Raw genomic sequence first — 13,383 nt, 5'->3', positions numbered from 1 at the left:
GCCCACATGGGGCATTGGGCAGGCGCGGCACGGGGGAGGGGGGCACGCGTAGCGTCAAGCGAGGCCGCGGCCACCTCCACGGCCGCTGCTCGCCCCCCTCGCACCGTTCGTCCGTCCATTGCCTCGTCTTCCTCCGCACTCCAACGCCCGACCCGCTTTATATGCCACCGCCCGCTCCACATCACCTCCGTCTCGCACCGTCGCGGCCACCCACGTCAGCCTCTCGAGGGCCGGACCCCTTCGTTCTTCCGAGCGCAGTCGATCCGTCGTCGGCTCTGCCTCCTCCGATCGCCGATCCGTTCCTAGGTGAGCCTCCCTTCGCTCCCCCCCTTCACGAGTTCACGGGTTGGGGGTGTCGCGGGTTGCCGTGCATTTGCGTTCTCTGTTCTCGAAATGGATGGCCGAATGTGTTCGTCCGTGATGCTGAGCAGTGGGTGCTGCGCGCGTGCAGTTCTGTTTTTCCGTTTCATTGCATTGTTCACTCGATTGTGCGCTGGGTGTGGTGTTGTTAGCTGTAGAGAAGTTTGGTGCTGGAGATATAGGAGGACGGTGGATCAGGTGGGCGGCGGGATTCTGAGGGGCGCCGGTGCTAGCACAGGCGATGTGGTGTTGGCGGGGTGTGTAGTTTGGCCGTGGAGAAGGGACCAGCGCTCGGCGAGGGAGGAAACGATCTGTTAGGAATTCTCTTCAGAGGAAAAGTGAGGTGGCGGCTTAGAACCAGTCCTCAGTTTTTCGCGCTGTCTGAATAAATTTCCCTGAATTTATTTTTTCCGATTATATTTGCCTGAATTGATGTTGCGGCGATGCTATTTGAGTTGATGTACAGTCTCTCCACGATTTCGTTCTTGGTTGTCGCTCCTTGAAAGGCTGTACCGGGCCTGTTTCTTGGTCCTCGCGGTGGGTGGGGGGAGTCGACGTGTTCTTCCGCCATTTCTTTTCGTCTTCCAACAAAAAGGGATCCTCCGTTTCGTTCTTGGATCCTGCGAAGCTCGTTTTATACTTGTATTTGACTTGTGGCCAGCCCCGTTTCATCATTGTTGTCCTTAAACAATTCGAAAAATTACCGGCTTTTCTTGCGTCGAGAGGCTCCCATTTCCACTTTGGTTCTCAAACTCTGCAATCGTCCCATTTTTTCGTATGAATTTCTTTTGCAAATGTTCAGGTGAGCTGCACTTACTTTATAGGTGACTGGGTTGCTATTTGGGGGGACTGGGTTGTGAGTTTGTGACTATTCAACCTTATGATTTTGGTCGCTATGATTTCGTCCTTGTTACTTTTCATCACTCAGCATGTGGAGTAATTTAGGCCCTTCAAGAGCTTGAGTACCATTATCATTTGAAGAGTTCTCTTATTCTATTTTGCTTCGGTTTGAGTTCAGAGGATGAAGACGGGATCCCAACCCAACCGGGGCTGAGATCTTGTGATTCCCCTGCCCATGTCCTGAAAAGAAGGCAGAAAATATTTTTTGTGGCTTTCTCGGCTGATGTGTACTTCCATCCTTCGCTTTCAAAATCTTCGATGTGTAGGCATCATTGCACAACGCCCTTTATCCTGTCCTTTATTCCGTGACTACGTTGATGATCCCTTCTCACCACACTAGGAACTGTGAAAAAAGTGTGGTTCCTTTTCTTCTTCATGTGGGGATTATCAGGAACTAGGCAAGAAAGTCAGTTGCTTATCTTGTTCCAATCCAGTTCTGGCCCTGCGCTTTCTTGTACACAGTGAATAAATTTCCAGGACTGTTTGATTGCTAATGGTTGTGATATTGCAGGTGTGCCTCAGCTATGCAGTTCAGCAGTGTGTTTCCCCTGGAGGGAAAAGCATGTGTGAGTCCAGTGAGGAGGGAAGGTTCTGGGAGTGAGAGGGTGAGGATTGGGGATTGCAGCAGCACCAGGCAGAACAGGGCATTAAGGAGGATGTGTTTTGGTGCTAGGGGCACCACAAATAGCGCTCAATGTGTGCTCACTTCAGATGCTGGCCCAGACACTCTTGTAAGTTTAATACCTTTGATGATCTTATTGGTGTTTCATCACTGTCATTTGCAATTTATATAAGTTCCTTGCATCTCAAACATCTTGTATGCAAAAACTTGCAGGTTGTCCGAACATCCTTCAGAAGGAATCATGCTGATCCAAACGAAGTTGCCGCTGTCATACTGGGTGGTGGTACTGGGACTCAGCTTTTCCCTCTCACAAGCACAAGGGCCACTCCTGCTGTAAGATAATACTTTTATTTAGTTTCAACTTGATGCACCTCGACTGCAGACATAAATTTAATATCTCTGTAATTTGCATGGTGACAATTTAACTAACCATCTTCAGGTTTATGGTATCCAATGATCTCTGTCAACTTTCAGCTTTATTTAGTATCAAGTTGATACATCTAATTACCTCTATTGGAGATTAGAAAGAAAAAAAAAATCTGTTGTTTTGCAAGAAATTTTCGATTTTATTCGCCAGCTATAAGTTTGATAAGTAGCGAGAGTCTGATCTATGTTTATTTTCACCTTTCTGCTGCACATGGTAATTGGTTTGGATTAAGTCAGTTAACGTATAGCTCATTTAATTGCAATGTTTCTGTGTCGTGTTTAAATTATCAGTGGAAGGGGCCCAGGGGCTTTTATAGCAAGAAAGAAAAAGAAAAAACAATGATGGCCTCCACCACGCTTTAACCGACATGATGTCAACTCAAGGGCATCAATGACTATCCATCTATAGTCATTTCAGCCATCTTTAAATCAGTGGTCTGAATCTTGTTCTTTCCTTTTGTTGCATTACTTAGGTTCCTATCGGAGGATGTTACAGGCTTATTGATATCCCCATGAGCAACTGTTTCAACAGTGGCATAAACAAGATATTCGTTATGACTCAGTTCAACTCAACTTCTCTTAACCGTCACATTCACCGCACATACCTTGGTGGGGGAATCAACTTCACTGATGGATCTGTTGAGGTAAGTCACCTAAAATTTGATATGGTTTAGTCAAGAGCTTGCAACGCATATTCTTTTCACAATTTCCATCATGCGGCTTGGTTAAATTTCTTTATCTGAGTACAGCATACATTTACTGATATAACTTTGCCATCGAATAGGTGCTGGCTGCAACGCAAATGCCTGGGGAGGCAGCTGGTTGGTTCCAGGGCACAGCAGATGCTGTTAGAAAATTTATCTGGGTACTTGAGGTAATAAATATGTCTAGTGGCTGATGGTACTTGTTGCCTTTACTTATTTGGATTCCTGATACAGTGCATCTGATGATGTGTGTACTTCTTCAGGATTATTACAAGCACAAAGCTATCGAACACATTTTGATTTTGTCAGGAGATCAACTCTACCGTATGGATTACATGGAGCTTGTGCAGGTTGGTGATTTTCTCTTTATTCTATTGTGGGGGTATGTTTTTATTTTAACCACCTGACCCCCTGGCATTTGCCATTTGCAGAAGCATGTAGATGACAATGCAGACATTACTTTATCATGTGCTCCTGTTGGAGAGAGGTATGTCACTATTCTACATAAGATTTCTAATTTTATGAGCACTTCGTCCTTCTCATCAGGAATCGTTGCATATGCTGATTTTATTTTCTTTGTTTTGGAAGCCGCGCTTCTGACTATGGGCTAGTTAAGTTCGACAGTTCAGGCCGTGTAATTCAATTCTCTGAGAAACCAAAGGGCGCTGACTTGGAAGAAATGGTTAGTAATCACCTTACCTCAGGGACTCAGAATAACTTATCTTACAAAAATAGCAGTACTGAAGTGTAAGCTGTTCATTGCAGAAAGTGGATACCAGCTTTCTCAATTTTGCCATTGATGACCCAACTAAATATCCCTATATTGCTTCAATGGGAGTTTACGTGTTCAAAAGAGATGTTCTTCTAAACCTTCTAAAGTAAGAACTTTCTCTTTGTGGTAATCAGTTCCCCTGTAGTTATCTGTGTCCTAACTGTAGCATTCTTAGGTCGAGGTATGCTCAACTGCATGACTTTGGTTCTGAAATTCTGCCCAAAGCTTTACATGAGCACAATGTGAAGGTAAAACCTTTCCTTTATGATTCACTTTCTATGTTCGATAAATCATGGCCCGCTTCCCAGATTTGTCACTAGTTCAATCTCTATTAGGGTAGCAATATCACATACAGTTCATCTGACTTTGTTTGTCAGGCATATGTCTTCACTGACTACTGGGAGGACATTGGAACAATCAGATCATTCTTTGACGCAAACATGGCCCTCTGCGAGCAGGTACTTTTTTTTTTTTGTTTCCAAGTTACGCTCTAACTGTCAGCGCAACTAGATTGACAATTTTTAGATAAGGGGAAACCGGCCTCATCTACCACAAGATGATAGCTTACAGCCACAACTAGATTGACAATATCTTCAGATGATAGAGTTCCATCGAGACTATTGAAATAATTTCCATCAATGATCTCTCTAAATGTCCGCTGCAGCCTCCAAAGTTTGAGTTTTATGATCCGAAAACTCCCTTCTTCACTTCACCTCGGTACTTGCCGCCAACGAAGTCGGATAAATGCAGGGTACGTGTCCCATAGAATGATGATAGCTGCAATCTGTTAACTGTAGTATGAGCTGTGCCTATCTGAGCTTTGGATCCATATGCAGATTAAAGACGCGATCATTTCCCACGGCTGCTTCTTGCGTGAATGTACCATTGAGCATTCTATTGTCGGTGTTCGTTCGCGCCTAAACTCTGGATGTGAGCTCAAGGTATGGGTGTACATTGATGATTGAATACACTCGCATGACAATGGAACAGGCGAACAGCTGAGACATGCAAACTATGCTTGCAGAATACTATGATGATGGGTGCAGATTTGTACGAGACCGAAGACGAGATTTCGAGGCTACTGTCAGAGGGCAAGGTCCCCATTGGCGTAGGGGAGAACACAAAGATAAGGTGAGTGCTTGACCTGAAACACTATGTGCTGTTACAACTTTTGTATTATGATAATCTAAGCCTTTTTGTTCGTTGTTTTGCAGCAACTGCATCATCGATATGAACGCTAGGGTTGGAAGGAACGTTTCCATCACAAACAGTGAGGTAAGCAGACCGGAGAGGCGCAAACATTTGGGAATTCACTATTCGGTGTTCCTACCAACACAACACTGTCACACTGCTTGTCACCAATGATGCTACCGCAATGCTTCTGGCAGGGCGTCCAAGAAGCTGACCGGCCGGAGGAAGGATACTACATCAGATCCGGGATCGTGGTGATCCTGAAGAACTCAACCATCAAGGACGGGACCGTCATATAGAGGCCACCCTGGGTACAAAGTTTGGCCATCGTCATGGGAATTTGGGGTGTGTGACCTTGACTTCAGATGAGGAACAAGTACAGATCAAGGAAGATCGGTTAGAGCTGGCCAGATTGATGATCAAGAGAAAGATGTTGCGGTAGTATCGGCACTGGTCGTTCTTCCTCGGTTACATGTAGCAACGCAAAATAAGCTGGCCGAGTAAAGGTGCAGCAACTTTTGGGGAATCGGATCGTTGGTGCATCGTGTAAATAAACTCGGACGCAATACTTGGAATTTTCCTGTCATCTTCCCATGTCTGTGACTCTGTTCATCCATATTCTCTGAACCTTTCAGGTGGTTTCTTTTTTTTTATGGGAATAGTGATTCCATTAACTGAAGGCGCGAGTGAATCCTCGGCCACCAAGTTCTTGAAGCCTGGAGGCTCCCGGTCCCAGTATAGGTCCAAGTTTGGAGAGCACTTACAATTACAACCACCGCGTTGCCAGAGCATGCGCGGATAATACAAAACACCATTACAGACTCGAGGAGAAACAGACTCGAGGAGAATACAAAACAGAGAAACACACGAAACTAGAAGAAGCTAACATCTTGATCTCGTGTAGAAGGCCACCAGTAGGAGCCAAAGGAAAAAGTATTACCCTCCAAAGCCAACCGAACTACCGAAGCATCGTGGAGTCGGTCTCCACCACAATCCTCGCCATCCCCTTCTCACTTGCCGCCTTTAGGCCAGCCTGACAGGCCGCAACTTCATCGGTATGAAAAGCATCCATCGCCCCTGCTATAACCCTAGCTCCAGCTTGTATGACTGCGCCATCATCGTCTCTGATTCTTAGACTCGCTGTAAACGTTCGTTGTTCTGTCTGGCTGCCGCAGCGGTAAGCACGGCACAGCGCGACTTGGCCTCCTGGGTAATTTTTTCGAAATGAAATATTTTCACATTTGAAGTATTGAATGTAGACTAATTACAAAACTCGTCTGTAAACTATGATACAAATTTATTAAGACTAATTAATATGTCATTAGTACATGTTTACTTTATAAATTTATTGTCTAATCACGAACTAATTATGCTCAAAAGATTCATCTTGCAATTTATAAGCAATCTGTGAAAATTAATTTTTTCGTCTACATTTAATATGTCATGTATGTCTTCAAACATTAATGTGATTGATGCGTAAAGTTTTTGACAGAGCTTGATTGGAAAGCAGTTCGGGCCGGGAGCTGGCGCGGAAACTTTGGGCCTTTGATGTATCGGGCCTGACTATGCCGAACAGCCCACGAGGGTGGCGCCGGCGCGCCGCACCTTGGCGGGCACGCTGTTCGGCCGTGGCGCGGAACGACACCCCCTGAGTTACCGGTTTTGCCCTCTACGCGCGCATGATTTCTCGTTCCGATCCCATTTCTGCCACCACGAGACAAGCGCAAGCTCTCCTCTCCCAAAACCACCCACTCCGACTCGCCGAGCACCAAAACCCCACTTGGGCCTCTCTCTCGCGGCGTAGCGCCGCCTCCGCCTCCTCCTCCTCCTCCTCCTCTCTCGGCACGATCGAGAATGTTCTACTCGCACCAGCTCCTGGCGCGGAAGGCGCCGCTCGGCCAGATATGGTGCGCCTCCCCACCCCACCCCACCCCACCCCTGTTCGCGCGTCCCAATCGCCTCGTCGCGGCTCTAATTTTCTGGTTTCCCTGGATTCCTAAGTGTCGCGACGCGCTTCTCTGCGATTTTCGGACAAGTTGCGCTTAATCCGCTCCTAATGCTGGTTCCGCGGCTGGTGGATTAGCCCACTAATCGCGCCCGTTGTTGCAGGATGGCGGCGACGCTCCACTCGAAGATCAACCGCAAGCGGCTCGACAAACTCGACATCATCAAAGTCTGGTGAGCGGATTGGTCCCACCGTTTCGAATTCCGTCCGGTTTTCCTTAGATTCTATTTTGGTGATTTTTTTTTGTGCGATTGCTGTTTTAGTGAGGAGATTTTGAACCCGTCGGTGCCCATGGCTCTGAGGCTCTCTGGGATCCTCATGGGTGAGTTCGACTTTGTTTGCGTCCTCAGCATTTATCCTCGCATTTTTGGGATGGGTTTTTATGTGCTGTGCTTTGGTCGAAATGAGTGAGCAGGTGGCGTAGTGATCGTGTACGAGAGGAAGGTGAAGCTTCTCTTTGGTAATTTATTTCCTCTATTTCCTGGATTTTTTTTTACAAGTACTCATGCTTTTGACATCTCAAATTAAATGGGTGTTTCCTTTTGTCGCAGATGATGTGTCTCGGCTTCTGGTAAGATTAGTTGAAGTTTTGTCAGATTATTTTCTGCGTCCTGCTCGATAGATTTGGTTATCCTTGTGAATTCAGTTGGAGTTATTGTTGTACTAACTAAACGTGCAGATTGAGATCAACGAGGCATGGCGGATCAAACCGGCCACGGACCCCACCGTCCTCCCCAAGGGTAAAGCCCAAGCTAAGTAAGTGTGCTCTCGATTTCCATCCGTTCTAGAAGCTTCTAGATGTTACATGCTGGGGTTGGGGGTCTTGTGCTTCGGTTTGAGGAAAGTTGCTTGTGTGTGCATACTGGTGATGTTGTTACTGAGGAGACTTGGTGTTTGTTTCCCAGCTTCCCGAAAATGGAGATTGCTGTGAGTTCAGGCTGTGCTATGTTTATCTGATTGTTTGGACTGTCAACTGCTGTAATCTGGCTGGGATGTTCGTGGAAGTTCATAGTAGAGAGAATGTTGTCAGTTTGTTTGTGTTGAATTAGTATGTGTTGCAGTGTGTGTACTGTGGGAAATGGAAATGGGATTTGCAGCTAGCTTGTGGTTTCAAGTGGTAGCCTACTGTGCGGTGCCCTTACTCACATGGCTCTTGTTGTGCTTGCTGACGGTACTTGCATCTGTTGTCTGATGTGACTCAAAATGATCTTCTCTTGCCTGGCCTAATCACCCAACTGTTTGCTCAAATTTTATCTCGGCAATGCATATTTGGTTGGAGTTGAGACGCGTTGTCTGACCTTGGGTATTCTAGCTGTAGGTATGAGGGTCTCAGCCTCTCAGGCAGGCATTATCGGCCTCTGCATTTATTCAAATGCATTGAACATTTGCCAATCTTAGTTTCTGCTCGTAACCTCTTTTCAAAGACTTAAGTTTCTCCCTTCTGTAAATAGCATGGAATAGCTATGAACTGGCGATATATGGAAGATTGTTTTTTGCTAAGAGTGGGAAAGTAATGCGGCTTTCAATAGAAGGAAAGAATGAAAGAAAGTAATGTGGCATGCTTACATTGGAATTTCTTACAGGTACGAAGCAGTAACACTTCCAGAGAAACTTATGAATGTGGAGGTGAAACAGCCCATGACTTTCTCAGAAGCTGATGGTGCCAGGTTCCGGGGAATGGTAATCCCTGTCACCTGTATTTTCAGAAAAAAAAATGATTATATTCATACAGTATAATAATCACCACATGATCGCTATTTTTTATGTGTCTTTAACCTGATTTTCTCCAGTCTTCTGACTGAAATTCATGCCTCTTCAGCGATTGGATGATTTGGACGAACAATATGTTAATGTCAACCTAGATGATGATGATGACTTCTCTCGTGCGGAGCATCCTCACCAAGGTTTCTCTTTGTGCTCTTATGGATTTCTTTTGTGTTTGCTTTAGGGAGTATTTTCTGACTATGATATTTTCTCAGCTGAGGCTGTGAATATCACCCTTGTCGATAATTTCGAGTCTGAGCTTGCAGAAACTGATGTGTTCAATCGTTTTGAGAGGTAAAGCAAAGCTACATATTTCTATTTACCATTCTCTTATCATTTACTGTTGTATGCTTCTTTTTCTTATCTTGTGTACAGTAGAAACATAATTATGCAAAAATGCCTTGCATACAGATTTGACATAGCAGATGATGAGACCACAGTCAATATCAGTCCTGATGGACACCCAGAGGTTCCAAGTATGCTTGTTCCCTCACCTCCTAGGCAGGAAGACCCTCCTCAGCAAGAAGAGCCGTATTATGCCGCCCCATCCCCTGTTCAAGAAGAACTTCACCAAGGTTAAATCAAGCACATGATTTACTCTATGGTTCTATATGGAAACAAGACTCGAGTTTTTAAGACTAGAAATTATTTCGGGGTTTTGCCAAATGATAACTCATGTCAATTATTCATTGACATGTTTTAGTTGAGTGAAACTTGGATCCAAATTTTTTCCAGTTCATGGTTCTTCCTGAAAGATAATGATAATTTGCAAACTCTGTTAAGATATTCTGGAGAATATTTTATTTAATGAAATAGCTAAAACTATTGAGGCTTTATCTCCCATTGCCTATGTACATGCTCAAATGGCTACATCAGAACTCTATTTCTGAATAAATAACTAGGTAGTGCACTCTTGGTTGCAACTACTGAGTCTGCTAACTGCTATACGGAATATCTTACCTTTTTTCGCACGCATTTAGTTCTCCATCATGATTTGTGTTCGATTTACAAGCTACTTTTGACTGCTGAACATAATTTGAGTACATGTGTTGTTGTATTTATACCATGTTTGAAATATTTTGTTGCAACTATTGACGGTTCTTTTGCATGGGGTTCACTTAGAGGGGCAAGAGGAACAGAAGATGAAGGTAAATATGATCTATCAAGCCTTATTACATCTAGGGTCTAATATATAGATGGAAATGGGGTTGATTCTTTAGTTTGTTCTTGTTTACCTGAGCTAGAACTTTTTCTGACACAGCAACAGCAGCCACCTAAACCATCAAAGCGGAAAGCACATAGGAAACTCCCCCAGGTGATTATGGATGATAATCAGATAATGATCCCGGGAAATATGTACCAAACATGGCTGAAGGACACATCTAACCTTGTCTCAAAAAGGCGTAAAGTTAACACCGTAAGTTTGGTTTGATTAACTTGTTTTCCTTGAGATTCCCATGCCAATTCTAATAAAGAAAAATGTTTTTATCTTACTTGCAGAATTTTGGTTTTATTCAATCAACCAAGATAAGTGAGCTCATGGACATGCCCCCGGTTGCTCTAATATCTTTCTCGGCCAAATCACCCTCAGAATTATATTATCCAAAGCCACTTATGCAGCTGTGGAAGGAATGCACTAAAGTCAACTCTGCAAAAGCTTCATCTTCAGGTCACTGCATTATTTCTAATTTTGTGTACTATTTTAACATGCTAAATGCTAATTTAAAAATCTTCACTGTATATTAATTTCTCAAAGCAGACCAGCCATCATCATCACAAGAACAAAATCTGAGAAACTCGCCACCTTGTGAATTTCCACCTCAGGTTATTCCAGACTCTTTCATTTTCTAGAAAATAGCAGCCTTTCCCTATGAGCCAATCATCCTGATGAGTGCTTGAATTTGCAGCCTGAAGGAGAATATGAGATGGAAACAGGAGCTCACCCAATGGACTTCACAGATAGCCTTGAAAAACTCAGAGGAAACAAGAGTGCAGAGTATGACAGAGCTTATGATACTTTGCTCAGTGACCATAGTGTTACTCCTGGAAGTCCTGGTAAGTTGAGAAGAGAATAAGTTTAGATTCGTGCTTATATAGATAGTCAATAATATAAATCCTTCACCAGGGTTATCTCGGAGGTCTGCTTCGAGCTCTGGTGGTTCTGGACACGGGTTTATACCATTGGATCCAGAAGTGCAATTACCATCAGGAAGTGGAAGGTGATTGTTCACTTATAGTAATAGCAACATGTCACCTATATTGGTACTCTGAACTATAGTTATGTGATCTTTTGGCACTGAAAGAACTTGGCCATCTAAAGAATGTTTTCATTTTCACACAAAAAAAAAACTCCTTTAGTATATGCTTGAAAGGGCAGAAACTGAAGTGTAAAGTATCCTTGATGAAGTGTCAGGCAAACAGAAAAATGTTTAGCTCCATAAGGTCCTTCAGTATCTTGGTTAGGTTCTTATAGTGCCCGTGCCATGGTTATTGAGCAGGTCCAAGAGGCAACATTCATCTGGAAGAAGCTTGGGGAATCTTGATCCAGTTGATGAAGACTTTCCACTGGAGCAAGAAGTGAGGGACTTCAAGATGAGAAGGCTTTCAGATGTTGGGCCAACTCCTGGTTGGTTTCATTTCTGTCCTTTATTCGATCTGTTATATATAAACATGTGAAACTGTTTTCTCAAGCATGTGAAAATGTTTCAAGCAATGTAGAATTTAACAGTTAATATTCGGTTTAGACCTTCTGGAAGAAACTGAACCGACTCAAACCCCATACGAGAAGCGCTCTGATCCTATCAACAAGGTCACAAAATCAATCCAGTCGTAAGTATCCTGAACAAAGCTCATAGTACCTGGGTAACTTAAGTTTGTTAAAATGAAGCACAGCAGATGCAGATGCACATACATTATCTGATGCTAGAGTTATATTCATGCAGGCACCTCAAACTACACTTTGATAGCCCAGGTGCCCTGCAATCTGAATCACTAAGTCTGCTAGCTTCTGGGATGACTACAGCCAGGGCAGCTCGATTGTTCTATGAAATGACCGGTATGTGTTCCTCTATCTGCTTATACCAGAAAAAAAAAGTGTGGTTGCTCGAGTGAATAAAAACACTCGTCGCACTGACAATTTTTAATGTTATGATAGCTTTGTTGGCTTAATGACCATTCATAGTTTCTTTAATTAGTTTGGCTTTATATTTTGGATGCTATGCAAGATGCTTTCCTTTGGTTACATCATGGTTACTCAGCTGACACTGCTAGAAAATTTAGCATCCTTACTCTGAATCTATAATGTTGTTCCACAGCTTTCTCAGAATGGTGGCAAATAAATGTTCTGACAAGTTTCACACTGTCCTACGCTATCCCGGTCAGATAACTTGGGTTTACTGAGTTTGCTTGAAATGTTTTACGCAAGAGGAGTGGCTAATGAAAAGTTTATCGTAGCACTCATTCAGTTTTACTGTGTTGCTAGAATGGAACATATTATTTACTGAGGAATGCTTGTTCTGCAGTTTTGGCAACTTTTGATTACGTCAAGGTTACGCAGCTGGAACCATACGGGGACATCTCGATCTCCAGGGGAGCAAAGATGTGAATGTGACTTGGTGCTGAAAGTCTGGAACAGTTTTGCTCCTAGGTTCTTGTAGTGCACACATCCGTGTTGATATTATAATTTATACAGCGCTTTACATTTTGCACAGGAGGTCTGTTAGGTCACATTATTGTTTCTGCTGAAGAGAGTGATAGGAAGTAATTTATAAGGCAGTAGATTTGTGTTTTAAGTCAAAGGAGTGTTGATATTAGACGTTTGATAGGAAAGCAAGTTATATATATTATATATAGAAAGGGATGCGCATGCACATTAGATTTCGTTGGGTCTATATTATACTATGTATATGGTTCAGGATAGTGTACCTGATCTTACCACTTTACCTCTGCGAAATATGATTATGCATGTACCGAATCCGAATGCATGCTGTTCTCGATTGCCTTTCATTCTGATATTTCCTCGCTCGTTGACACTGTATGTCTAGATATCTTCTGAAGATGTATGCCTAATAATAATCGATTGCTAAAGAATCTTAACCCTTGTGAGGTCGCATCATCATCTGAAAAGGTTTGGAGTGATCTCGACCGTAGGTTCTTAACCAGTTAACCTTGTCTGTTTCTCCATATATATCATCGCTGGCCAATCTGTCTTATCCCCTAGTAAATTAATTACTAGTAGTAATTCCTTCAAATAATAATCATTTAAAGCCCTAACGACGCCTGGAGCCCTTCACTGACGACGGCCAATGCAGCCGTGCCAGGGCAGGTTTCTTCGACGACAGCGCGCGCACGTGCATGCACGGTCAGCTGTGATCAGCATCACGTTTTGTCGGAGCAAACCGTTTTCTCATGCCCGATCGAAGAAGGGGTCCGGCCCGTGAAACAAGGATATGTCCGCTTACAACTCTTTAATTTTTAATTGCATTAATTAACTACCTTCCTAGTATATATGTGACCGTTTAAACCTTAAACCAACCTCTCCCCTTTCTCTTTCTTTCTCTTCTCATGACCTCTTTCCTTTCTTGGCCTCCCTCTCTCCTAACCCCTTCCCGTTCTTGGCCTCTACTCAATCTACTTTCCG

The 13,383-nt window shown here is 43.6% G+C and overlaps 2 protein-coding genes across 3 annotated transcripts; both read left to right on the top strand.

Moving 5' to 3' along the window:
• Positions 1 to 5,604, top strand: LOC120697737 (glucose-1-phosphate adenylyltransferase large subunit 3, chloroplastic/amyloplastic). Its single transcript, XM_039981050.1, has 16 exons — positions 1 to 306; positions 1,772 to 1,991; positions 2,096 to 2,215; positions 2,782 to 2,952; positions 3,093 to 3,182; positions 3,276 to 3,362; positions 3,444 to 3,499; positions 3,601 to 3,694; positions 3,778 to 3,890; positions 3,960 to 4,032; positions 4,162 to 4,242; positions 4,449 to 4,535; positions 4,621 to 4,725; positions 4,809 to 4,915; positions 4,999 to 5,059; positions 5,173 to 5,604. Exons 2-16 carry the CDS (start codon positions 1,785 to 1,787, stop codon positions 5,272 to 5,274), a joined length of 1,554 nt encoding a protein of 517 aa, XP_039836984.1. The 5' UTR covers positions 1 to 306; positions 1,772 to 1,784; the 3' UTR covers positions 5,275 to 5,604.
• Positions 5,605 to 6,493: 889 nt separating this feature from the next.
• LOC120697736 (sister chromatid cohesion 1 protein 1-like) lies at positions 6,494 to 12,715 on the top strand. Of its 2 annotated transcripts, XM_039981049.1 has the most exons (20): positions 6,495 to 6,882; positions 7,085 to 7,153; positions 7,244 to 7,302; positions 7,396 to 7,440; positions 7,532 to 7,551; positions 7,660 to 7,736; positions 8,564 to 8,660; positions 8,800 to 8,884; positions 8,960 to 9,038; positions 9,156 to 9,319; positions 9,867 to 9,892; positions 10,006 to 10,161; positions 10,245 to 10,413; positions 10,504 to 10,568; positions 10,652 to 10,799; positions 10,870 to 10,963; positions 11,243 to 11,370; positions 11,489 to 11,573; positions 11,687 to 11,799; positions 12,266 to 12,715. In XM_039981049.1, exons 1-20 carry the CDS (start codon positions 6,830 to 6,832, stop codon positions 12,346 to 12,348), a joined length of 1,815 nt encoding a protein of 604 aa, XP_039836983.1. In that variant the 5' UTR covers positions 6,495 to 6,829; the 3' UTR covers positions 12,349 to 12,715. The 2 variants fall into 2 exon arrangements, 1 of the variants encoding a protein (XP_039836983.1); XR_005684590.1 differs by lacking the exon at positions 12,266 to 12,715 and having other exon boundaries at positions 6,494 to 6,882; positions 11,455 to 11,573; positions 11,687 to 11,756.
• Positions 12,716 to 13,383: the final 668 nt, after the last annotated feature.

This window comes from Panicum virgatum, chromosome 3K (genome assembly GCF_016808335.1).
Source record: "Panicum virgatum strain AP13 chromosome 3K, P.virgatum_v5, whole genome shotgun sequence".
In the NCBI taxonomy this organism is placed as follows: Eukaryota; Viridiplantae; Streptophyta; class Magnoliopsida; order Poales; family Poaceae; genus Panicum; species Panicum virgatum.
Note: the sequence above shows the minus strand (reverse complement) of the source record. Positions and strands in the feature narration are given on the sequence as shown.

Excerpts from the sequence above, each read along its gene's own strand:
- LOC120697737 (XM_039981050.1), top strand. The coding sequence starts at position 1,785 with ATGCAGTTCAGCAGTGTGTTTCCCCTGGAGGGAAAAGCATGTGTGAGT. Across the intron at positions 3,183-3,275 it reads AATTTATCTGGGTACTTGAG|GATTATTACAAGCACAAAGC; the intron begins GTAATAAATATG and ends GTACTTCTTCAG. Across the intron at positions 4,243-4,448 it reads ACATGGCCCTCTGCGAGCAG|CCTCCAAAGTTTGAGTTTTA; the intron begins GTACTTTTTTTT and ends TGTCCGCTGCAG.
- LOC120697736 (XM_039981049.1), top strand. The coding sequence starts at position 6,830 with ATGTTCTACTCGCACCAGCTCCTGGCGCGGAAGGCGCCGCTCGGCCAG. Across the intron at positions 10,964-11,242 it reads TTACCATCAGGAAGTGGAAG|GTCCAAGAGGCAACATTCAT; the intron begins GTGATTGTTCAC and ends GTTATTGAGCAG. Across the intron at positions 11,800-12,265 it reads ATTGTTCTATGAAATGACCG|TTTTGGCAACTTTTGATTAC; the intron begins GTATGTGTTCCT and ends CTTGTTCTGCAG.